At 38.8% G+C, this 24,082-nt stretch overlaps 1 protein-coding gene and 1 pseudogene across 2 annotated transcripts in view; both read right to left on the bottom strand.

Moving 5' to 3' along the window:
* The window catches only part of DNAJC27 (DnaJ heat shock protein family (Hsp40) member C27), an 84,414-nt gene that overhangs the window by 34,474 nt on the left and 25,858 nt on the right, over positions 1-24,082 (bottom strand). For both annotated transcript variants that reach the window (XM_004377568.2, XM_004377569.2), the window contains exons 2-3: positions 14,581-14,663; positions 3,227-3,296 (exon numbers count right to left, since the gene is read on the bottom strand). In XM_004377568.2, coding sequence (XP_004377625.1) covers positions 3,227-3,296; positions 14,581-14,663 — 153 coding nt within the window. The remainder of the gene's footprint in view (positions 1-3,226; positions 3,297-14,580; positions 14,664-24,082) is intronic.
* On the bottom strand, positions 18,582-20,808 carry LOC105756333 (RWD domain-containing protein 2B pseudogene; annotated as a pseudogene).

The following is a 24,082-nucleotide window of genomic DNA, read 5'->3' on the forward strand; positions in this document are numbered from 1 at the left end:
GAATGGATAAACAAACTATGGTATATCCACACAGTGGAATATTACGCAACGATAAAGAACAAGAATGAAGCTCTGAAACACCGTGTAACTTGGTGGAAGCTAGAACTTATTATACTGAGTGAATTTAGTCAGTCACAGAAGGACAAATACTATATAAGACCACTATTATAAGAACTCAAGAAAAGGTCTAAACATAGAAGAAAACGTTCTTTGATGGTTGTGAGGGTGGGGAGAGAAGGTGAGGGTTATTCACTAACTAGATAGTAGATAAGAATGATCTTAGGTGAAGGGAAGGACAGCACACACTGCAGGGGAAGTCAGCACAACTGGACAAAACCAAAGCTAAGAAGTTTCCTCAATACAATCAAATACTTTGAGAGACAGAGTAGCAGGGATGTGGGGTCTGGGGACCATGCTTTCAGGGGACATCTATGTCAATTGGCATTAACAAACCTTATTAAGAAAATGTTCTGTATCCTGCTTTGGTGAGTGGCGTCTGGGGTCTTAAAAGCTTGCAAGCGGCCATCTAAGATGCATCAACTGGTCCCAACCACTTGGAGTAAAGGAGAATGAAGAACACCAAAGACACAAGGAAAGTATCAGCCCAAGAGACAGAATGGGCCACGTAAACCAGAGACTTCATCAGCCTGAGACCAGAAGAACTAGATGTTGCCCAGCTACCACCAATGAATGTCCTGACAGGGAACACAACAGAGGGTCCCTGATGGAGCAGTAGAATGCTGGGATGCAGAACTCAAATTCTCGTAAGAAGACCAGACTTAATGGTCTGACTAAGACTGGAGGCGCCCCGGAAAGCTTGGCCCCTGGTCTCTCCATCACCCCAGAACTAAAACAATTTCCGAGGCCAACTCTTCAGACAGGGATTGGACTGGACTGTGGGACATAAAGTGATACTTGTGAAGAATGTGCCTCTTAGACAAGTAGATACAAGAGACCAAAGGAGCGGCTTCTGTCCAGAGGTGAGAGGGGAAGACAGAGAGAGTTAGGAGCTGGTTGAATGTTCATGGGGAATCAGGGGCAGAGGGGAGGAGTGTGCTGCTGCAGAATGGGGTGAGCGGTTGAGGTGTCATAACAATGTACGTTAAAAAAAAAATTATGTATGGCAGACTAACTTGAAATATAAACTTCATTTAACTACACCAATAAAAAAAAAAAGAAATCAAAGGATGCATTGCACTGGGCAAATCTTCTGTAAGAGACCCCTTTAAACTGTTAAAAAGCAAAGATGTCATTTTAAGGACGAAGGTACCCCTGATCCAAGCCATGGTGTTTTCAATTGCCTCATATGCATGTGAAAGCTGAACAATGAATAAGGAAGACCGAAGAGGAAATGATGCCTTTGAATTACGGTGCTGGCAAAGAATACTGAATATACCATGGACTGCCAAAAGAACGAACAAATCTGTGTACACAAACTACACTGACTTAAAGGAAAACCAGAATGCTCCTTAGAAGCAAGGATGGTGAGACTACATCTCACATACTTTGGACATGTAATCAGGAGGGACCAGTCCCTGGAGAAGGACGTCATGCTTGGTAAAGTAGAGGGTCAGTGAAAAAGAGGAAGACCCTCAACGACATGGATTGACACAGTGGCTGCAACAATGGGCTCAAGCATAACAGTGACTGTGAGGATGGCATAGGACTGAGTAGTGCTTCATTCTGCTGTACACAAGGTGGCTATGAGTTGGAACCAACTCAACGGCACCTAACAACAACAACAACAAGCAAAAAATGAAACTCGACCTATGTTTCAGACGTTATACAAGAATTGGATGTATAACTCAAAACTTACTCAAAATGGATCACAGACTTAAATGTAAAGTTATAAGCCTTTTAGAAAAAACACAGGAGAAATAATAGCCAAAAAACAGGAAACAACCCAGATGTTCTTCAATGGGTGAATGGTTAAACAAACTGTGGTACTTCTATGTCATGAATTATTACTCAACAATAAAAAGGAACATGCAACAAGCCGAATGAATCTCCAAAGAATTATGCTGAGTGAAAAAAAAGCCAGTCCTCAAAGGTTACATACTATATGGTTCTATTTATACAACATTGTTGAAATGACAAAATCTTACAATGGAGAACAGATTAGTGGTTGCCAAGGGTTAAGGAGAGGGTGGAGGTGGGAGAGAAGTGAGTGTGCTAAAAAAGAGCAACATAAGGGATGATCCTTGTGATACTGGACAGATTCTGTATCTTGACTGTATCAATGTCAATATCCTGGTTGTGATACTAGGATGCTACCACTGGCAGAAACTGAGTAAAGCATACGAGGGATATCTCTATTATTTCTGAAAACTGCCTGTGAATCTACAATTATCTTAAAATAAAAAGGTTATATTTATGAAAAAAACTTTAATGATATACAGTACAGAAAATATATTGACTTAATTATTTATATAAAAAAATGCTTTGCATTCATATAGAAAAGACTAATGGAAATATACTCAAATGTTGCCACCACTGAAATGATAAGATAGATAATGGGCGATTTTTGTTTTCTTCTCTGCTTTTCCATACATCCCGGGTTTTCTTCACTAAGCTTGTATTACCTATGTAATAAGAAAGGGAAAAAAAAAAAAACCCTAAAGATGTTTCTCCATTGAAAAAAGAAATGCACCTGTCAGAGTTCAAGTTCTATAGTTAAATAGTGAAATGGACAAATTAGAAAGAGTGAAGAGCCTCATTCCTAAGGAAAGAAAAGCAGAAGAAAATGGCCATGAGATTCATTCTGGGACTACTTAGGTTTGATAAGCAGGTGAAAGAAAACCAAGTGGGGTTGCTTTAGTATCTTTTGGGGAAAGAACTCACATGACTTGAGGAGTGAACAGGAAAGATCACACTAGTACCCTGCTAGGAAAGAAGTCACATTACTCAGCTCTTAAGTCCAAGTATGAACATAATTATCCTGGCACCTTTTGGGCTAATGTATGAAGCAAAAAGCAACAGTCCGTTGAAAGTTAAAATGTCAAGAGTTCGACACATTAGCAATAAAATTTCCTGCCCTATTTAAGGGAATAGCATAAAAGACCAACAGGTATCCATTAAGTTAAGGCTCAGAAGGCAAACCACAAGTATCACTAAATTTACCTAGTTTATACATGTAATGAATATTGGTTGTTTCAGATAACTCAGGATCTTTCCCCACACCCATTACCAATACTGGATATAGGTTTTCTCAAAAAGGTTTTCTTACCTCGTAGAAGAAGGGATGTCCAGCCATATCAAAGATGTTAACTTTGACTTCTCTGTCTCTGACTTGAACCCTGAAATGTTCAAATGGAAACAATCCCAAAGAAGGTCATGGTTTCTGCATTTACATTCATATCACTTAAGTCATCTGTGAATTTCAAAAGTGTATGTGTGTGAAATTTAAAAGAGGCTTTCTTTCTTAGTGCCTATTCTTGATTCCAGATACTCTTAATAAGAGTCAGAAACTTGACAGGTGATCCTGCTTCCTTATTTTAAGAACACTGAAACCACTGGGAGTAAGTCCCTTCAATTACCTTCACGCAAAATATTTTGGGCCACATCCCTTAAACAATAAATGGTATTAAGAAAAATTGATATGAGACAAGTAGGAGTAAGATGAGAAAAAACAAAAATCTTTATTTCACTGAGTAAAAGACATTTTAATTATAGTCGGTTATGCTTGGGTACCATGCAGTAGAATAACAAAAGTGTACATTATTAATGATGTCTGCTTAATTTTCTTGTGATCTCCATTTAAGCAAAAGCAATAAAGTTAACTTGTTCTTAGAAATTTGAAAATAAAGAACAAAAGGGAAATGACAAACACTCATATTAGAATTAACTACTGTTAATACCATAGCATATTTGTTTCCGATCTTTTTTTTTTAAAGAAAAATCACTATTGGAAATGAATGAACATTATAAATAATTCAAGCAATAAAGAAAAATGCAAAGCTGAAAGTTTAAGCTATCCCAAACCCTATCACCCAGAAATAACCTTTATTAATATAAGATGAACATCACTGCAGACTTTTTCTAGGCATAGATAAGACTGATAAAAATAAATGTTTTTTATAAAAACGGGATTATACTATTTTAAAATAAAAAGTATAAACCTTACTTTTTCTTGACTTCAGCAAAATAAAACGGAATTGAAGCGAACTGGATGGAGTGATTGAACTTTAAATGTAAATGCTTCTTTACCACAAGAAATACTATTTCCTAAAAGATCCTTCTAAGGTTAAAAATAGATATTAACAATAAATTAACAGATTGGAGTCATTATGTTTTTAAGCTACATGTTTCAGTTTTAGCATTGATATGACTCCCTGCTATGAAATATAAGGACATCAGTGTTTGTTCTCATTGTCCCTCCTAGTTAGTTTATTACTATTATTCCCTTGTCCAAGTGTATAACATTTACTTACAGCTCTGAAACCATAATTCCTACAGTTGTTTTATATTATTGTATTTTTATGCAAATAACATGCACCCTCTATGTTTGTCTACCAACCCTGTGCTCCCCTTGCAAGGTATTTTCATAAGTGCCAGTATGCCAATTTCTTTTTACATGCAGCTGTAAAAAAACAAGTTAGCATAGCACGCTTATGAAAATACCTCACAGGGGCAGGAGGGTGCTGCTGGCAAACAAATGAGGAAGGCTCATGTTATTTGCATGAAAATACGGTACTTGTATACTTAATTCAATACTAACCAGTAACCATATTATCATTTCTTCATTCTTGAATTCTTTACCATATTTCATCAATTCCAAGATGTACATTTGTTTACATTTTAACATCTATAAAACGAGGACCCCATCCTATAATCAATGGCATGTCAGAATTTAACGGCCATGTTTTTGTTTCCTTTCTTTGTGGTACATAAAATAATGTGCACCTGACAACTTAGATTTAACAAAAAACAGTATTCCATATTATCTCTTAATTGTTTGGATGTAATTGTCAAGAAAAGTTTTCAAGAAGGGCTCGTGGTGTTCTAAGCTTTGAATTCTTTCATGTTTTAGAAGTCTGCCTAAATGCTTTTTTTTTTTCTAAAAGCAAGAAGAAACATTTTATTCAGCATATGTTCCAAGAGGCAAAAGTGGGAAACAGACAAGCATGATGTTAGAGCCATGTATACCTGAGTCCAAGGAACATTAGGGAATACGCAAAAGTGGGAAACGGACAAGCATGCTGCCAGACCTATGTCTGCCCGGGTCTGAGGAATGTTACAAAATCGTCAGTATATATTGACATTACAAATGGGTAAGATCATTTAAAGCTTCACCTTTTCACGTACTGGTTAAAAACTGCTAAATCACCGTGAATCTACATTTTGAATTGTCTTTCTTAATAATCATTGGTACAAGTTTCAGTAACGACAGTCAGGAGGGTATTCATTGGTCCAACAAATCTTACTATTCACTAAATGCTAATAGAAAAAGATACGACTGGAAAATATATGGGTTTTTTTGTGCTCTAAGTATTTGTTTATGTGAAAGTTTCCCTAAAAGAAGTTTTCCAAGATTATCCTGTTGCCATTGTTGTTAAGTGCTGTCAAGTCGTTTCCGACTCATAGCGACCCTATGTACAACAGAACGAAACACTGCCTGGTCGTGTGCCATCCTCACAATCATTGCTACGTTTGAGACCACTGCTGCAGCCACTGTGTCAATCCATCTGGTTGAGGGTCGTCCCCTTTTTTGCTGACCCTCTACTTTACCAAGCATTATTTCCTTCTCCAGGGACTGGTCCCTCCTGATAACATGTCCAAAGTAAGCGCTTCTAAGGAGCATTCTGGCTGTACTTCTTCCACGACAGATTTGTTTGTTCTTCTGGCAGTCCATGGTATAGTTAATATTCTTCACCAACACCACAATTTAAAGGCATCAATTCTTCTTCCGTCTTCCTTATTCATGGTCTGGCTTTTACATGCATATGAGGTGACTGAAAACACCATGGCTTGGGTCAGGCACACCTTAGTCCTTAAAGTGACATCTTTACTTTTTAACACTTCAAAAAGATCTGTTGCAACAGATGTGCCCAATGCAATGTGTTGTTTGATTTCTTGACTGCTACTTCCATGGGTGTTGATTGGGGATCCAAGCAAAATGAAATCCTTGACAACTTCAATCTTTTCTCCGTTTATCAGGATGTTGCTTATTGGTCCACTAAGAGGACTTTTTTTTCCCTTATGTTGAGGTTTAATCCATACTGAAGGCTGTGGTCTTTGATCTTCATCAATAAGTGCTTCAAGTCCTCTTCGCTTTCAGCAAGCAAGGTTGTGTCATCTGCATATCGTAGGTTGTTAATGATTCTTCTTCCTCCAGTCCTGATGCTGCGTTTCTTCTTCATATAGTCCAGCTTCTTGGATTATTTGCTCAGCATACAGATTGAGTACAGTGAAAGGATACACCCTGACACACACCTTTCCTGACTTTAAACCACACAATATTCCCTTGTTCTGTTCAAACGACTGCCTCTTGGTCTAAGTACCGGTTCCTCATAAGCACAGTTAAGTGTTCTGGAATTCCCATTCTTCACAATGTTATCCATAATTTGTTATGATCGACATAGTCAAATGCCTTTGCACAGTCAATAAAATACAGGTAAACATCTTTCTGGTATTCTGTGCTTTCAGCCAGGATCCATCTGACATCAGCAATGATATCTCTAGTTCCACAACCTCTTCTGAATCTGGCTTCAATTTCTGGCAGTTCCCTGTTGGTAAACTGCTGCAGCCGCTTTTGAATGATCTTCAGCAAAATTTCACTTGCATGTGATATCAATGATATTGTTCAATAATTTCAGCATTCTGTTGGATCTCCTTTCTTTGGAATGCATACAAATATGGATCTCTTCCAATGAGCTGGCCAGGTAGCTGTCTGCAAACATCCATTAATAACTGGAATGTGGAATGTACGAAGTATGAATCTAGGAAGATTGGAAATCATCAAAAGTGAAATGAAACGCATAAACATTGATGTCCTAGGCATTAGTGAGTTGAAATGGACTGCTATTGGCCATTTTGATTTAGATAATCATATATTCTACTATGCCAGGAATGACAAATTGAAGAGTAATGTGTTCATCGTCAAAAAGAACACTTCGATATCTATCCTAAAGTACAACGCTGTCAGTGAGTGATAGGACAGTGTCCATATGCCCATAAGGAAGACCGGTTTATACGACTATTATTCAAATTTATGCACCAACCATAATGCAAAGATGAAGAAATTGAAGATTTTTACCAACTTCTGCAGTCAGAAATTGATCAAACATGCAATCAGGATGCACTGATAATTACTGGTCATTAGAATGTGAAAGTTGGAAACAAAGAAGAAGGGCTGGTAGTTGGAAAATACAGCCTTCGTGATAGAAATGACACTAGAGATTATATGATGGAATTTTGCAAGACCAATGACTTCTTCACCGCAAATACCTTTTTTCGACACCATAAAACAGCAACTATACACATGGACCTCACTGGATGGAATACACAGTAATCAAATCACTTACATCTGTGGAAAGAGATGATGGAGAAGCTCAATATCATCAGTCAGAACAAGGCCACGGGCTGACTATGGAACAGACCATCAATTGCTCATATGCAAGTTCCAGTTGAAGATGAAGAAAATCAGAAGTCTACAAGAGCTGAAGTACGACCTTGAGTATATCCCACCTGAATTTAGAGACCATCTCAAGAATAGATTTGACACACTGAACACTAATGACCGAAGACCAGATGAGTTATGGAATGACATCAAAGACATCATACATGAAGAAAGCAAGAGGTCATTAAAAAGACAAGATTGTCCTAGCTATTGTTTTTACATCTCAGGGCCCAGTTGATGTGTCCTTGTGAGTCTTTGTGAGTTCTTGTGAGTCCAACTCCAGTTGGGTCACATCCTTTATACTCAAGTGCAGGGAATAATGTCTCCAATTTTAACTCCTCAGTCACTCCCTCCTTTTGATCAGAGATTGGAGATAACACATTGATGATCAAAAACCTGCACTTAGTTGGACTCCTAGATGGCAGCAGGCTCTTTAAACTCACAGTGCTGCCAGATATCATCTGGTTCTTCACCAGGATCTGATGTAAGAGTGACGATCTCATTAACTGCATTGCAGAAATGAGCAGAGTCAATCTACATCAACATTTTAGTCCAAGTCTTTCTTTTGCCTTTTAAGTGTGTACTAAATGCTTTTTTAAATATGTGAATGATATCTTAGCTGGATATAATATTTTTGAGTTACACTTCCTTTCCTTCAGAATATCAACAGTTATTGCTCCAGGATGATTTTTCCTACCTTAGACCACTGAAAAATCCTTTCTTTACCCCTGAGGTCCAGTAGCTTAACTAGAATATTAACTGTGTGTTGAGAATTCTGTTTCAAAATTTCCTGGGGCATGGTTTACTTTTTCCATATGCAGATTTGGTTCTTTCCCCTGTTTAGTGTAATTTTTCTTGTTTCATATCTTTGAAAACATCCATTATATTTGTTGACTTCTTTACTTCAGTGATGCTGTTCACCCTTACGTTGAACCATCTCTGTCTCTTCCATTTCTTTTTTTTTTTAATTGTACTTTAGGTTAAGGGTTAGAGGACAAATAGTTTCTCATTAAACAGTCAGTACACATATTGTTTTATGACATTGGTTAACAACCCCACGACATGTCGACCCTCTCCCTTCTTGACCTTTTTTTTTTTTTGGATTAAAATATACATAGCCAAAGATACACCATTTCAAAAATTTCTACATGCACAGTTTGGTGACATCAATTACATTCTTCCAGTTGTGCTGCTATTCTCACTTTAGATGAAGGTTTACAGAACAAAATAGTTTCTCATTAAACAGTTAGTACACATGTTGCCCTATGACAATGGTTAACAACCCCACTACATGTCAACATTGTCCTTACTCAACCTTGGATTCCCTATTACCAGCCTTCCTGTCCCCTTCTGCCTTCTAGTCCTTGTCCCTGGACTGCTGTGCCTCATTAGTCCCATTTTGTTTTATGGGGCTGTCCAATCCCCAGCTGAACAGTGAACCTCAGAACTGACTTCACCATTGAGCTAAAAGGGTGTCTGGGGGCCATACTCTCAGGGTTTCTCCAGTCTCTCAGGCTAGTAAATCTGGTCTTTTTTTTGGTGTGTTAGAATTTTGTTCTATATCCTACTCCAGCTCTGTCCGGAATCCTGTTGCGATCCCGGTCAGAGGAGTCAGTGGTGGTAGCTGGGCACCATCTAGCTGTACTGGACTCAGTCTGGTGGAGGCCTTGGTAGCTGTGGTCCATTAGTCCTTTGGACTAATCTTTTCCTTGTATCCTGTTCTCTTCATTCTCCCTTGTTCCCGAAGGGCTGAGATCAGTGGAGTATCTTAGATGGCTGCTCACAGGCTTTTAAGACCCCAGACACTACTCACCAAGGTAGAATGTAGAACATTGTCTTTATAAACTGTGTTATGCCAATTGAGCTAGATGTTCCCCGAGACTGTCTCTTCCATTTCTATTAGTTTCCCTCCAATTCTTTAATTTGACTTTTTCATCTGTATTCATTTTTAACTATCTCAAGTTTTACTTCTTTATAGTAATTCAGCTTTCAGTGCTTTGAATTCTTTCCTAGTGTTTCTAATTTATTTCTCTGTAATGACAGTGTATTGAGCCTGTTTGTTTCCTTAGGTTTGCAATCTCTTCATTTCATTTTGACGTTTCATCACCTCATCTTTGGGCTCTTGTTTTACTGAATTCATGTCTTAAGCTGTTCTGTAACTTAAAGCAATTCAGAAGAATTTCTTTCTGTTCCTCAAGATAGGTTTTCTTTTGGGTTGGGTATGTGCATAGCACATTCCTTTTTTCTTTTTTCACAGCAGTGTATTAGCTTGATTGCCATGCTCTTTTCATCTTGCTCATGCTTTTGCTGCAGAATATTCTATTTGTTCTAATAAAGTGTGGGTAAATTCTTGACTCTCTTTCCATCTTATCTGAGACCAGTTTATCTTCTTTAAGCCAGTTGCAGTGGTAGATATTCAATATCCTATCTACTTTTCTGAAGCCAGTGAAAATTGGGAGAAAAGGGTGTATGCGTGTGTGCGCATGTATTTAAAAAGTTCAGCTGAGGCAGTATGCAGCCATTTTTAGAATATGTGGGCTCAGCTCTTTCTTCTGATATTTTGTTTAATGTCCTGTACCAGAGTCTCCTCCACTAACTTGGGGAGATGTAAGCCTATTTCCTTGGCCCTCAGATCATTTCCTGAATTCAATATTTACCCCTACAGCATTTATTTCTATCAGTAAGAGTCAGCCCTGTGGTCGAGTTTCCTCTACACACATTTTAACTCAGCAACTATTTCCATTATTTCTTAAGCAGAAGAAGGAGAAGACAAAGATACCCATGTAGTTTTCATCCTCCAGGTTTGAGATTATTAGTGAGATTTCTCAGGGGTTTTTCAACTTATCTGAATGACTTTCTGAGACGTAGTTGGGAAGGTGGAGTACGGCAGTATGGTAGGAGATGCATGATGCTGTGCTTCTCTGCTTCACTCCAGAATCTTTTGGCTTATTTTCCTTGGTCATCAGGTTTTCAAGTTGATGGCATAAGGGTATGTTCCTTTCCTTATTTCCTTGCGGTAGGTAAATTTTAAATGTTCTTTTTCTCTAACTATTCTTTTCTCATTTCGTATACTGGTCAGTGGTAACACCACTCTTCCAATCTCCAAGGTCAAAAATCTTTCTGGCATCTCTGATGTTCCTCATCCTCTAAATCCAATATATCACCAAGATCTATTGTTCAATTCTGCTTTTGGCAATACGGAACACCAGATATTTTTTAAAAGCCCTCTGTTATAAAATACAGCAAACATTCTTTCAAATAAATAGGCAAATCTTGCAAGAAAGTAAGAAAATTCCTTAGGGACTATAATCAAAGAGGATGCAGAAAACCAGTGTAGTAAGCATGAAACTTTTGCTGGACCGTCCTTGAGGGCATTTGTCAATACCAGACACTAGAACTGGGAGTTTTAACAGTCCCAAAGGATTCAAATGACAAGGCCATGGGCCCATACTAAATGAGAATTTGTAACTAAGACCCTTGCATTAATACTGTGATCCTCAAGGGACTATATCCTAAGACTAAATGAAAGAGTAGGCTAGGAAAAACTCAACCCACTTGCTAAGGAGGCCTCTTATCTCTCTTAGCCTCAGTTCTAGGTGGTTTGGGTCCTCCTCTGAGAATTCCTAATCACAACATTGCTGTAACATGGATTTGAGGTATGAATTTATTCTATCTTAATGGTTTGGAAAACTCCAAACTGAGAAAATTCTTAAAGTAGTCCTGGATTAGTAAAATCCTGGGATGCTGGCAGAAGCAAATGCAAACCCTGCCCAGAGGACTGCAGCCTCAACCCAGGCCCCAGAGTTACCCAAACAGACACTTTCAATTTAATATGATCATGGCACAGTGGATTTTTTCCCCTCCGAAATGTCTTTTGAACTCTCTCCTTCCTTTCCAACACTGTTCTTACCCTAACTTCTACTTGCTCCCAGTGTGAACATTCTAAGTTAGGACAGAGTATAGGTATCATCAAGAAGGGCAAGAGAAATAAAGCAGAAAACCACATTCTACTTATAGCAAATCTAGCTGCACAAAATCTGGAAGAGCATGTGTAGCTGTGACTGCTATATCTTACAAAGAGAAAGTGAGAAAAGAAAAACAAAATAGTAACATAGTTTGAGAGCATCTGGAGAAGATTGTATATAAATATAAGAAAAATTTACCTTAAAAAGACAGCAACTTAGAAGGGATGGAACTTAAGTCTATAAAGTCACAAAGTAACACATATATTCATACACTGGAACTCAAAAGTGGTCAATTTAATTTAGAAGCCAGAGAGAGGAAACTACTTTAGGACAAATGGTAATATCTCAAGTCAGTGTTTTTCTAAGTGTGGTCTGAAGATCAACTGCATCACAATTATTGAGGGAGGGGGAGGTGTTAAAAATGAAGATTTCTGTGCCTCACTCCAGACCCAGTGAATCAGAATATTAGGAGAGTGGGCCCTAGTAATCTGCATTTTTGTGAACTCTGAAACCAATTCTTAAGCACACTGAAATTTGAGTTTCACTGTTTTAAAAACAGGAAGGAGATGGAATGAACATCTACTGTTTTGACTACCCAAAACAGCATAACTCTTTCTTCTCCCAGTTGTGGTTCAAATGAGTTCTGCCATCTTATTATTGATCCCACTCTGCTGGCCACAGCTAATTGAGCTGCAGGAAGGTAACTGTCTCTACCTGGGCCAATCAAAACCTTCCTTGAGATTTTTAAAGAAGTTAAAAAATATGAGCCCGGGAGCTGTTAGCAGCTGTGTAGAAGAAGTCCACTTAAGAAACTGAAGCCAATAAGGAGAGAGATGGAGTGAAAATGTCCTGGCTATATTCTGGACTGGGATGCAGCCATCTCTGAGGTCTAGCTGCACCCTTGAAGTTGCATTACATGAATATCATTTTACTTGCGTGAGTTGTTCCAAGTTGAACTTCTGTCAATTATATCTTCCTGAGTCCTAATGGTGCAGTGGTTAAGTGATACAGCTACTAATCAAAAGGTCAGCGATTTGAATCTACCAGCCACTCCTTGGAAACCCTATGGGGCAAATCTACTCTGTCCTATAGGGTTGCTGTGAGTCGGAATCAACTCGACAGCAGTGGGTTTGGTTTTTTTGGTTTTGACTCACTATGAGACAACCATCTTTTAAAAATAATTTCAGCCCAAAACAGAAAAGTCTGTTGAATAAACCACAGGTCTGTAGCATAATTTGGTAATTCTCATTTCTTGGATAAATAAACTAGCAACTTACATGGATTCAAAACAAAACTGCCTTAAGTAGGATGTTCTGCCCTATTATTGATGAAATCCTGTTCCCTGAAGTAGGAAAGGGAAAAGGGAGAGACTAGAAAGAAGGAAATGTGGATTTTAGATGAAGAGTTTCACACATTTCATAGCCAACAGGTACAATTTTCATTCTTTAAAGAAAAATTGCAGAAACATATTCTGCTGCTGTCAGTTGAAAAACGGTGATATAAAAGCATTATACAGAACTCTGACTTGGAAGCCAGGAGTTTTATATACCATGGGACTCAAGTAGGTTGAAAGAGCTACTTTAAGTACAATCATGAAGGACACACCTGACCTTGACTCTGCCCTTCACATAAGAGGCATTCTCTGCTATAGATACACCCCACCCTTTATATCTACCATCTTGAATCTTGCCCTCATACTTTAATCTTGCAAATTTCCTGTTTAGGTGTATAGATGTTACCTAACAATAAATATTTGTTGAGTGCCTACTATATATAAACACTGTACCAGGCACTTGGAGATAATTTATATTAATAGCCCCTTCTTCAAGGAGCTTATAAGCAGGAGACATTAAACATCTACAAATAATAGTAACACAGGGCAATGTATGATAAATATCATAAATAGCATTAAGAACTATAAGATTTCTGTCATTTGCAACCAGAAAGAGTCCTGATGGATAAGGAGGTGTTTAGAAGGCCTTATGGGTGTAGTGTTTTACACTGTGGAGAAACTGACAGGTGGTGAGATGAGGGCCAAGGACATTCCAGGTGGAAAGAATGAATAATGGCACCATGATAGGGAGGCATGACAGGAGTAGTTCAGGGTGGATGGAAAGTAAAATGTGTAAAGGAATGTAATATGAGAGAAAGGGGAAGGGCAGGTGGGGGCCAGAATAGTGACAGCCTAAAATTCCAAACTTAGGGTGTGAGCTACCTCAATTCTACTCTTTGGCAGTGTTCTTTCCTGCTAATTTAAACCTATCTCCCCAAGCTGAACCTACTCTTGATTCACCTCCAAATAAATCTCCACTAATATCCAATTTCAAGGAGCTTTGGTGATGCAGTGGCTAAGTGTTCAGCTGCTACATGAAAGGTCGGCAATTGGAACCCACGAGCCTCTCCACAGGAAAAAGACGTGGCAGTCTGCCTCCATAAAGATTTACAGCCTTGGAAACCTTATGGGCAGTTCTACACTGTCCTATAGGGTCGTTATGAGTCAGAATTGACTTGACAGCAATGGGTTTTGTTTTGGTTTAGTACTCAATTTCACCCTTCCCAAATCATTTTTGCTAGATTTCAATAGGCTGTAAAGATCATAAACCAAAATAAAGCAATTTTCCATATAATATTCTAAAAAGAGAGGACATTTCAAAATGCTCTAAAAACACACCTGCTAGTAAAACCTGCTTATATAGAAACATGTTTCCTGAAAAGTTATATCTGCCAGTTAGGCTTTGTGTTAACTTGCTCATTGTTGCAGATCCCACACCTAACACAAGGCCTTGCAAACAGAATGTGCTCAGTACACTGGCTGGCTGAACAAATGATATGATCACTACATATCTGCAAAGGTCTCTTATTCTTACCTTTCCCAATTTATTTTTAAAGTCTCCATTTCAAGATTACCTACATAAATGCATAGATGAAAATACAGATCACTTGAAAAGGGTTCTTAATTTCTATGGATTTACAAACCCAGATAAACAATATACTCACTTTGTGACTCCGTAGTCAATTCCAATTGTTGCCAGGTATTTAGATACAAATCTTTTCTCACAGTATCGCTTTATAATACAGCTCTAAAAACGTAAAAATACATCCATTTAGTAAATATACACTGGACCATACACAAAACAAACTCATTTCTTCATTATGGTTTCTTCATTCACCACTAGGAAAAATAAAGCATTTTGAAAAGCCAAAATTATAAAATAACAAATGCTAAAGGAAAGACCAAAGAAAAATCCTTCCATTAATAACAAATGCGGGTATGTTTTCAGTTTAGTTCTCAATCCTTGTACTCTTGTGTGTGTGTGTGTGTGTGTGTGTGTGTGTGTGTGTGTGTGTGTGTGAAGACCTCTTCTAGCCTTACACTTTCAATATCACCAAAATATATATGTCTATGCTTCACCTCCCTCCCAAGACGATTCCCATCTCCAAATATATACTAGACTAGTTTCTACTTAGACGTCTCATCATCCACCTCAAATTTAACGTATTCAAAAATGAACTAACCTCACACATGAAAACAGCTCATTCTGCTGAACATCCTAGTTTAGTTAATAATGCCATCTCCTTCTCAATCACAGGGGATCAAACTATTGAAATCACATTTGATTCCAGGCCTTTATTTATTAATTTATTTTATTGTACTTCAGGTGAAGGTTTACAGAACAAATAGTTTCTCATGAAACAGTAGTACACATATTGTTTTATGACATTGGTTAACAACCCCCCAACATGTCAACCCTCTCCCATCTCGACCTTTTTTTTTTTTTTTGGTGAAAATATACATAGCCAAAGATACACCATTTCAAAAATTTCTACATGCACAGTTCAGTGACATCGACTATGCTCCTCCAATTGTGCTGCTATTCTCACTTTAGATGAAGGCTTACAGAACAAAATAGTTTCTCATTTAACAGTTAGTACACATGTTGCCCTATGACAATGGTTAACAACCTGACAACACATCAACGCTATCCTTACTCAACCTTGGGTTCCCTATCACCAGCTTTCCTGTCCCCTTCTGCCTTCTGGCCCTTGTCCCTGGACTGCTGTACCTCATTAGTCCCATCTGGTTTCACGGGGCTGTCCACTCCCTGGCTGAGGGTGAACCTCGGAAATGACTTCACCACTGAGCTAAAAGGGTGTCTGGGGGCCATACTCTCGGGGTTTCTCCAGTCTCCTTTAGGTGATTCCAGGCCTTTCTAAATCATCTTTTAAATATTTCTTCCATCCTTCCCTTCATTCCAATTTCCATCAGTACCACTTTTGTTGAGGTCCTCATCATCTACTCCTAGACAGCTACAGGAAATTCTGTTTTTGAACATTTTATTGTGGTTTGGGTGAAAGTTTACATAACAGTTTCTATTCAACAATTTATACACATTTTGTTTCATGACATTCGTTGCAACCCCTTCAATGTGACAGCACTCCACTCATTTCCTTCTTGAGTTCCCCATTTCCATTTGCCCATCTTTCCTTCCCCTTCCTGCCTTTTGGACTTTGATTTTGGTTAAATGCTTCCCTTTTGGTCTTGTATGGTAGATAGTTCTGAGAAGCATATTCCTCACAGGTGTTATTGCTCACTTTATAGGCCTGTCTATTGTTTGGCTGAAAGGTGACCTCCGGGAGTGGGTTCAGTTCCAGGTTCAAAGGGTGTCTAGGGGCCGTAGCCTCGAGGGTTCAACCAGTCTCTATCAGACCAGTAAGTCTGGTCTTTACTATGAATTTGAATTTTGTTCTCTATTTTTCTCCTACTCTGTCCAGGACCTTCTACTGTGATACTGATCAGGGCGGTCAGTAGTGGCAGCTGGGCACCATCTAGTACTTCTGGTGTCAGGCTAGTGGAGGCTGTGGTTTCTGTGGTCCACTAGTCCTTTGGACTAATTGTTTCCTTGAAACTTTGATTTTCTTCATTCTTATTTGCTCCAGATGAGAAAAGACCAATAACTGTATCTTAGAGGGCCGCTCACAAGCTTTTAAGACCTCAGTTGCTACTCACCAAAGTAGGATATAGCACATTGTCCTTATGGACTATGTTATGCCAATTGACCTAGATGTCCCCCGAGATTATAGTCCTAAACCGTCAAAGCCAGTGACTTAGTCCCTTGAGGTGTTTGGTTATGGCTAAGTTTTCATAACTGTCCCATGTGCTCTACTATATAGATATATTTACAGCACATACAAATGCATATGTAGATACTCTCTGCCAAACCTATATATGCTCATGGGTGTACTTCCTTATGCCATCCCACACCTGTCTAGCTTACCTATCTACCATGTATCTACTTGCAAATTATTGTCATTATTACTATTATCGCAGGATTGTGTATGTAATAATATTTACCGTTGTTGCCGTTTACTCTTGCATATCTGTCAGTGTCTTCCTTTGCCTTGGTCATGTTGTGCTGACTTCCCCCACATGGTGTACTATCTTTCCCGAGTTAATACATATCCACTATATAGTTAGTGATTTTCCTTTCCTCCCCCATCATCTCTGATAACCATCAAAGAATGTTTCTTTTTGTGTGTTCTGATTTTTTATAATAGTGGTCTCATACAATATTTGTCCTTTTGTGATTGACTTATTTCACTCAGCATAATGTCTTTCAGGTTCACCCATGTTGTGAGATGTTTCACTGATTCATTGTTATTCTTTAATGTTGCATAGTATTCCACTGTGTGTACGTACCACAGTTTATCCATTCATCTGTTGATGGGCACTTAGTTTGTTTCCATCTTTTTGCTATTGTGAATAAGGCTGCAATGAATATGGGTGTGCATATATCTGTTTGCATCATGGCTCTTCTTTCTCTAGGGTATATGCCTAGTAGTGGAATTGCTAGATCATAAGGTATTTCTATTTCTAACTTTTTGAGGAAGCACTATAGAGTTTTCCACAGTGGTGGTACCATTTTACATTCCCACCAATGACGTATGAGAGTTCCAATCTCCTCACACCCTCGCCAGTGTTTGTTTTCCATTTTTTTGATCATTGCCATTATTGCTGGGGTGAGGTGACATCTCACTGCTGTTTTGATTTGCATCTCTCTAATGCCTAATGATCGCAAGCATTTCTTCATGTATTTGTTGGCCGCCTGTAAGCCCTCTTTGGTGAAGTGTCTATTCATGTCCTTTGCCCATTTTTTAATTGGACTGTTTGTCTTTTTACTGTTGAGGTGTTGAAAGTTTTCTATAAATATTAGCAATTAGTCCTTTGTCAGATATTAGTCCTTTGCCAAAATTTTTTTTCAGTCTATAGGTTCTCTTTTTACTCTTTTGCAGAAGTCTTCTGATAAGCCTAAGTGTTTAATTTTGAGAAGGTTCCAGTTGTCTAGTTTATCTGCTGTTGTTTTTACATCTTTAGTTATGTCTGATAGTCTATTTATGCCATAGATTAAGGCCCTTAGGTTTGCCCCTATTTTTTCTTCCATGATCTTTGTAGTTTTAGGTTTTACGTTTAGGTCTTTGATCCATCTTGAGTTAGTTTTTGAGTATGGTGGGAGGTATGGATCTTGTTTAATTTTTCTGAAAATAGATACCCAGTTTTGCCAGAACAATTTGTTAAAGAGACTATCTTTTTCCCATTTAATGGATTTTGGCCCTTTGTCAAAGATTAGCTGTCGATAGGTGGATGGATTTACTTCTGGGTTCTCAATTCTGTTCGATTGGTCTATGTGTCTGTTGCTGTACCAGTACCAGGCTGTTCTGACTACCATGGCTGTATAGTAGATTCTGAGATCAGGGAGTGTGAGGCCTCCTACTTCGTTCTTCTTCAGCAGTGCTTTGCTTATCTGGGGCCTCCTTCCTTTCCATATAAAGTTGATTAGTTTTTCCATCTTGTTAAAGAATGTTGATAGAATCTGGATCAGGATTACATTATATCTGCAGATCGTTTTGGGTAGTAATGACATTTTCACAATGAGCATGACATTATCCATGAGCATGGTATGTTTTTTCATTTATGTAGGTCTCTTTTGGTTTCTTGCTTTAGTGTTTTGCAGTTTTCTTTGTATAAGTCTTTTACATCCCTGGTTAGGTTTATTCCTAAGTATTTTATCTTTTGGGGGGCTACTGTAAATGGTATTGTTCTCCTGATCTCCTTTGCAGAGTTCTCTGTTAGTAAAGAGGAATCTGACTGATTTAAAAAACAAAAAAAACAAAAAACTTGTTTTACTTCATAAGACATCTAGAGATAGGTAAAGGCTGGTGTTGGATCAGCAGCTCAACAATGAGAGGACTGGCATCTCTGTGGCTCTCTTGGCACTTCCTTCCCTAGCGGTAGAAAGAACTACTGTAGCTCTAGCCATCACTTTGGTGTTTGTGGCAGAAAGAGGGAAAGAGGTGGCCTAGCTGCATCTGTCACTTTAACCAGGAAGGCAAAGGCTTTCCCAGAAGTCCCCTAGCCAAAGCTGTGTGCTGAGGCTACGCCAAACTGTAACAGAGGCTTAAGAGTGAGTCTTTAACTTTTCCAGGCTCTTTAGTGGAGACACGTAAGAGAGAAGAGGATTGAGAATGGAGGACAAGTTAGATCACCAACATTACCTTCCTCAGGTATAATTAACTTCTCTTTTACAGTGGGTACTTTGTATATCAATAAATTTCTATCAATACTTTTAAGATTATAATCTGAAACTCAGTTCTGCTTTCCATCATAATTATTATGCTTTCTCATTATTATACATTTTACATATTTTTAACAGATGCATTTCACAGGTCTTCTTTTCCCTGTTTTTGTTTTTCTTTTCTTCTCCCTAACTTTCTAGGATGGGACTAAAATAAAATGACTTAATTTTTCAAGAAAGAGTGGGAAAGATAAAAAAGCAAATAGTGATAAAATACTTTCAACCACTCCACTCAGTCATTGTCCTTCCACACCAAAGAACATCTAGAAAACATCCCCACATATTTTGGCATTTAAAAATTGATACAGCTGACCAAAGTCCATGTGGTTTCCTCTGGCTCCATTAGCATTAAACACTTTTTCTCTAAAAATTGAAAATTTTCTGTCTTTCCAGTTCATCATTTGTATCATCAAAAGGAACGTATTCTTGATGGCAAATTAAAATTCTTTTTCAGTTTAATTTTCTGAGTCTGAAACGAAATGTTCCAAGCAAATTTTACCAACTTGTATCAACATCTTAGAAATGTATAAACTTTTGAATCTCAAACTACTGAAGGGACTTCTCAGAAACTCATTTAGGGTATCAGCAGAGAAATGGGAAGACTAATAGAAAGTCTAACGCTCCTAGAAAGCCCCTTGTTTTACAGTGTACACAGCTTACAGCATCTCTAAGATGAAGAATCAAACTCATGGAAATGGATAGGAATGTACACAGCTTCTTGTTCAGGGGCTCAATTCATTCAACATACATTTACAGAATGTCTCCTGTGTGTACTATGTCAGGTGAAGGGGATGATGCTGACTATATGTGATTTCTACCTTGTCCACTGACTTGAAATTCAATCCCCATGAAGACACAACCCCATGGACATACTCATTTCCACATCTCTACTATCTTGTTTAGTACTAAAATTAATGACACAGTATATAAAATATATGCAAGCAAATCTTGACTAGAATTCTTCACAGGCACTTTGTGGGCCTTCCACACAAACACCACCAGGCTTCCCTGGCATGCTAAACCCAGACAGGGAAAGCTCCTTTGCCCGTTCTAGAATATTGTTTCTTTTGCATTTGTTGTAGATGTGATGGCTATAGATCCAGAGTCGCGTGAGAAGAGATCAAGTGACTGGGCTGTATTTACTGTGGTGGCAGAAGATGTGGTGTCTCTGCTGACACAGCCAGAGGCACGATCTCTAACCCACTCTGTGGCATTCAGTATACAGACATCTCAGCAACAGTTCTTTGGCAAGTATGCATTCAGATCTGTTTTCAGCTGAGTTTGCTGGGATCTGCTTAATAGTACTGATCTGACAGTAATTTCAGACAGAACTACAGGATATTTGAAAGGAAAAATACAGGCCAGTAAAAATATCACCATTGTTTCCTCAGATACATCGAGGTTGATATTGACAGTAAATGTCCGAAGTTCACCCCTCCATGGTCTTTTCAATACAATCTTTCAATTCGGCTAAAGCTAGCTAGTCAGGAACTATGAACTCATTCTTACTGTGGAACATACTGGCCAGCAGTTCTAACTCAGAAAGGCAGGCCTGCTTAATCTCAGTTATTTTTTGATACCTGTAAGTTCTTTCTTAAAGAGAATTTATACTGTGCAATCAAACACTTATTTAGCTCAGTGGTGTCTTCATGGTATTCTTTCTCATCCTGGAATTTTCTATTTAGTTTGAGGATCAGAAACGGATAACTTGGCCTATGGCAACCTCAGTGCTGTACCTCTGGGTTTTCTGGCTGCACAAACACTTCTTCTCAGGAGGCAGTCTCAGAATTCCAGGGCATGGTGACCGAAAGCCTGCAAACTGCTTCTGTGGGTGGTTTCATGGAAGTGAGACAGCGCACTTTCCCTGACTGATTTTGTATGTTGATCTTGGACCCTGTCACTCTGCTGAAGCCTTCTATTAGTTCCAGTAGCTTTCCTGTAGAATCTCTGGGATTTTCTATGTATACGATCATATCATCTGCAAATAGGAATAGTTATACTTCTTCCTTACCAATTTGGATGCCTTTTATTTCCCTTTCTTGCCACTTACTGTTCTGTCTAGGACTTCAGTACAATGTCAAATAGCAGCGGTGATAAAGAACATCCTTGTCTCGTTCCAATTCTCAAGGGGAATGCTTTCAGTCTCTCTCCATTGAGAATAATGCTGGCTGTTAGTTTTGTATATATACCGTAATAATGTTGAGGAATTTCCCTTCTATTCCTATTTTGCTGCGTTTTATCAGGAATGGGTGTTGAATGCTGTTATAGATTGAACTGTGTCCCCCAAAAATGTGTCAACTTGGCTAGGCCATGATTCCCAGTATTGTGTGATTGTCCACCATTTTGTCATCTGATGTGATTTTTCTATGTGCTGTAAATCCTACCTCTATGATGTTAATGAGGTGGGATTAGCAGCAGTTATGTTAATGAGGCAAGATTCAATCTATACGATTAGGTGGTGTCTATAAGCCAATCTCTTTTGAGACATAAAGAAAGAAGTGAGCAGAGAGACATGGGGACCTCATATCACCAAGAAACAAAAGCCAGGAGAATAGTGCATCCTTTGGACCCGGGGTCCCTGAGCTGAGCAGCTCTTTGACCAGGGGAAAACTGATGACAAGGACCTTCCCGAGAGCTGACAGAGAGACAGCCTTCCCCTGGAGCAGGTACCCTGAATTCGGAATTCTAGCCTCCTAGACTGTGAGAGAATAAATTTATCTTTCTTAAAGCCATCCACTTGTGGTATTTCTGTGATAGCAGCACTAGATGACTAAGACAGATGCCATTTTTGCATTGACTGATACGATCATGTTGTTCTCTTCCTTTATTTATGTGGTAGATTACATTGATTGATTTTCTAATGTTGAACCATTCTTGCATACCTGGTATGAATCCCATTTGGTCGTGGTATATCATTTTTTTGATATGATGCTGAATTCCAGTGGCTAGAATTTTGTTCAGAATTTCTACATCTACATTCATGAGAGATATTGGTCTTTAATTTTCTTTTTTTGTGGTGTCTTTGCCTGGTTTTGGTATCAAAGTTATGCCGGCTTCATAGAATGAATTCAGAAGTATCTCTTCCTTTTCTATGTTCTGAAATAGTTGAGTAGTACTGGTGTAAGCGCTTCTCTGAATGTTTGGTAGAATTGTCCAGTGAAGCCATCTGGGCCAGGGCTTTCTTTTGTTGGGAGTTTTTCTTTTTTTTAATTACCTTTTCAATCTACTCACTTGTTATGGGTCTGTTCAGATTTTCAACTTCAGTTTGTGTTCGTCTGAGTTGGTAGTGTGTTTCTAGAAATTTGTCCATTTCCTTTAGGTTTTCAAATTTGTTGCAGTATAGTTTTTCATAATACTCTGTTATGATCCTTTTTATTTCAGTTGGGTCTGCTGTAGCGTCCCCCATTTCACTTCTTATTTGGGTTATTTGCGTCCTCTCCTGTTTTTCTTTTGTCACTATGGCCAGTGGTTTGTCGATTTTGTTGATCCTTTCAAAGAATCAACTTTTGGTTTTGTTGATTTTATTATTTTTCTATTGTCTATTTCATTTATTTCTCTACAGATCTTTATTATTTCCTTTCTTCTAGTGGCTATGGGCTCCTTTTGTTGTTCTCTTTCTGTTTGTTTGAGTTGTGTAGCTAATGTTTTGATTTTTTCCATTTCTTTAAAAATTTTTTTTTATTTTTTCCCATACAAAAACTTATATATACACTGTTATGTGACTCTAACTGCTCTCCTCATACTGTGACAGCACACTTCTCCTTTCCACCCGATTCCCCATGTCCATTCAACCAGCTACTAACCCTCTCTGCCTTCCCATCGCACCTCCGGACAGAAGTTGCCCATTTAGTCTCTTGTATCTACTTGAGCTAAGAGGCACACTCCTCACAAGTATCACTTTATGTCCCACAATCCAGTCCAATCCCTGTCTGAAGAGTTGGCCTCGGAAATTGTTTTAGTTCTGGGTTCATAGAGAATCCAGGGGCCACGCTTTCCGGGATACCTCCAGTCTCAGTCAGACCATTGTCTGGTCTTCTTACGAGAATTTGAGTTCTGCACCCCACCTTTCTCCTGCTCCATCAGGGACTCTCTGTTGTGTTCCCTGTCAGGGCAGTCACTGGTGGTAGCTGGGCACCATCTAGTTCTTCTGGTCTCAGGCTGATGAAGCCTCTGGTTTATGTGGCCCTTTCTGTCTCTTGGGCTACTACTTTCCTTGTGTCTTTGATGTTCTTCACTCTCCTTTACTCCAGGTGGCTCGGACCAATAGATGCATCTTAGATGGCTGCTTGCAAGCTTTTTTGTATTTTTTTTTCATTGTTGTAGTTTAAATGAAGTTTACGTTTCAAGTTAATCTCGCATACAAAAACTTATACCTACGTTGTTACGTGACCCTAATTGCTCTCCCCATACTGAGACAGCACACTTCTCCTTTCCACCAGATTCCCCATATCCATTCAACCAGCTCCTAATGCTCTCTGCCTTCCCATATCACCTCCGGACAGAAGCTGCCCATTTAGTCTCTTGTACCTACTTGAGCTAAGAGGCACACTCCTCACAAGTATCACTTTATGTCCCACAGTCCAGTCCAATCCCAATCTAAAGAGATGGCCTCAGAAACTGTTTTATTTCTAGGCTGATAGAGAATCCGGGAGCCATGCTTTCCAGGGTACCTCCAGTATCAGTCAGACCACTGAGTCTGGTCTTCTTACTAGAATGTGAGTTCTGCACCCCACCTTTCTCCTGCTCCATCAGGGACTCTCTGTTGTGTTCCTTGTCAGGGTGGTCATTGGTGGTAGCTGGGCACCATCTAGTTCTTCTGGTCTCAGGCTGATGAAGTCTCTGGTTTATGTGGCCCTTTCTGTCTCTTG

Source organism: Trichechus manatus, unplaced genomic scaffold (assembly GCF_000243295.1).
Source record: "Trichechus manatus latirostris isolate Lorelei unplaced genomic scaffold, TriManLat1.0 scaffold00052, whole genome shotgun sequence".
Classification (NCBI taxonomy): domain Eukaryota; kingdom Metazoa; phylum Chordata; class Mammalia; order Sirenia; family Trichechidae; genus Trichechus; species Trichechus manatus.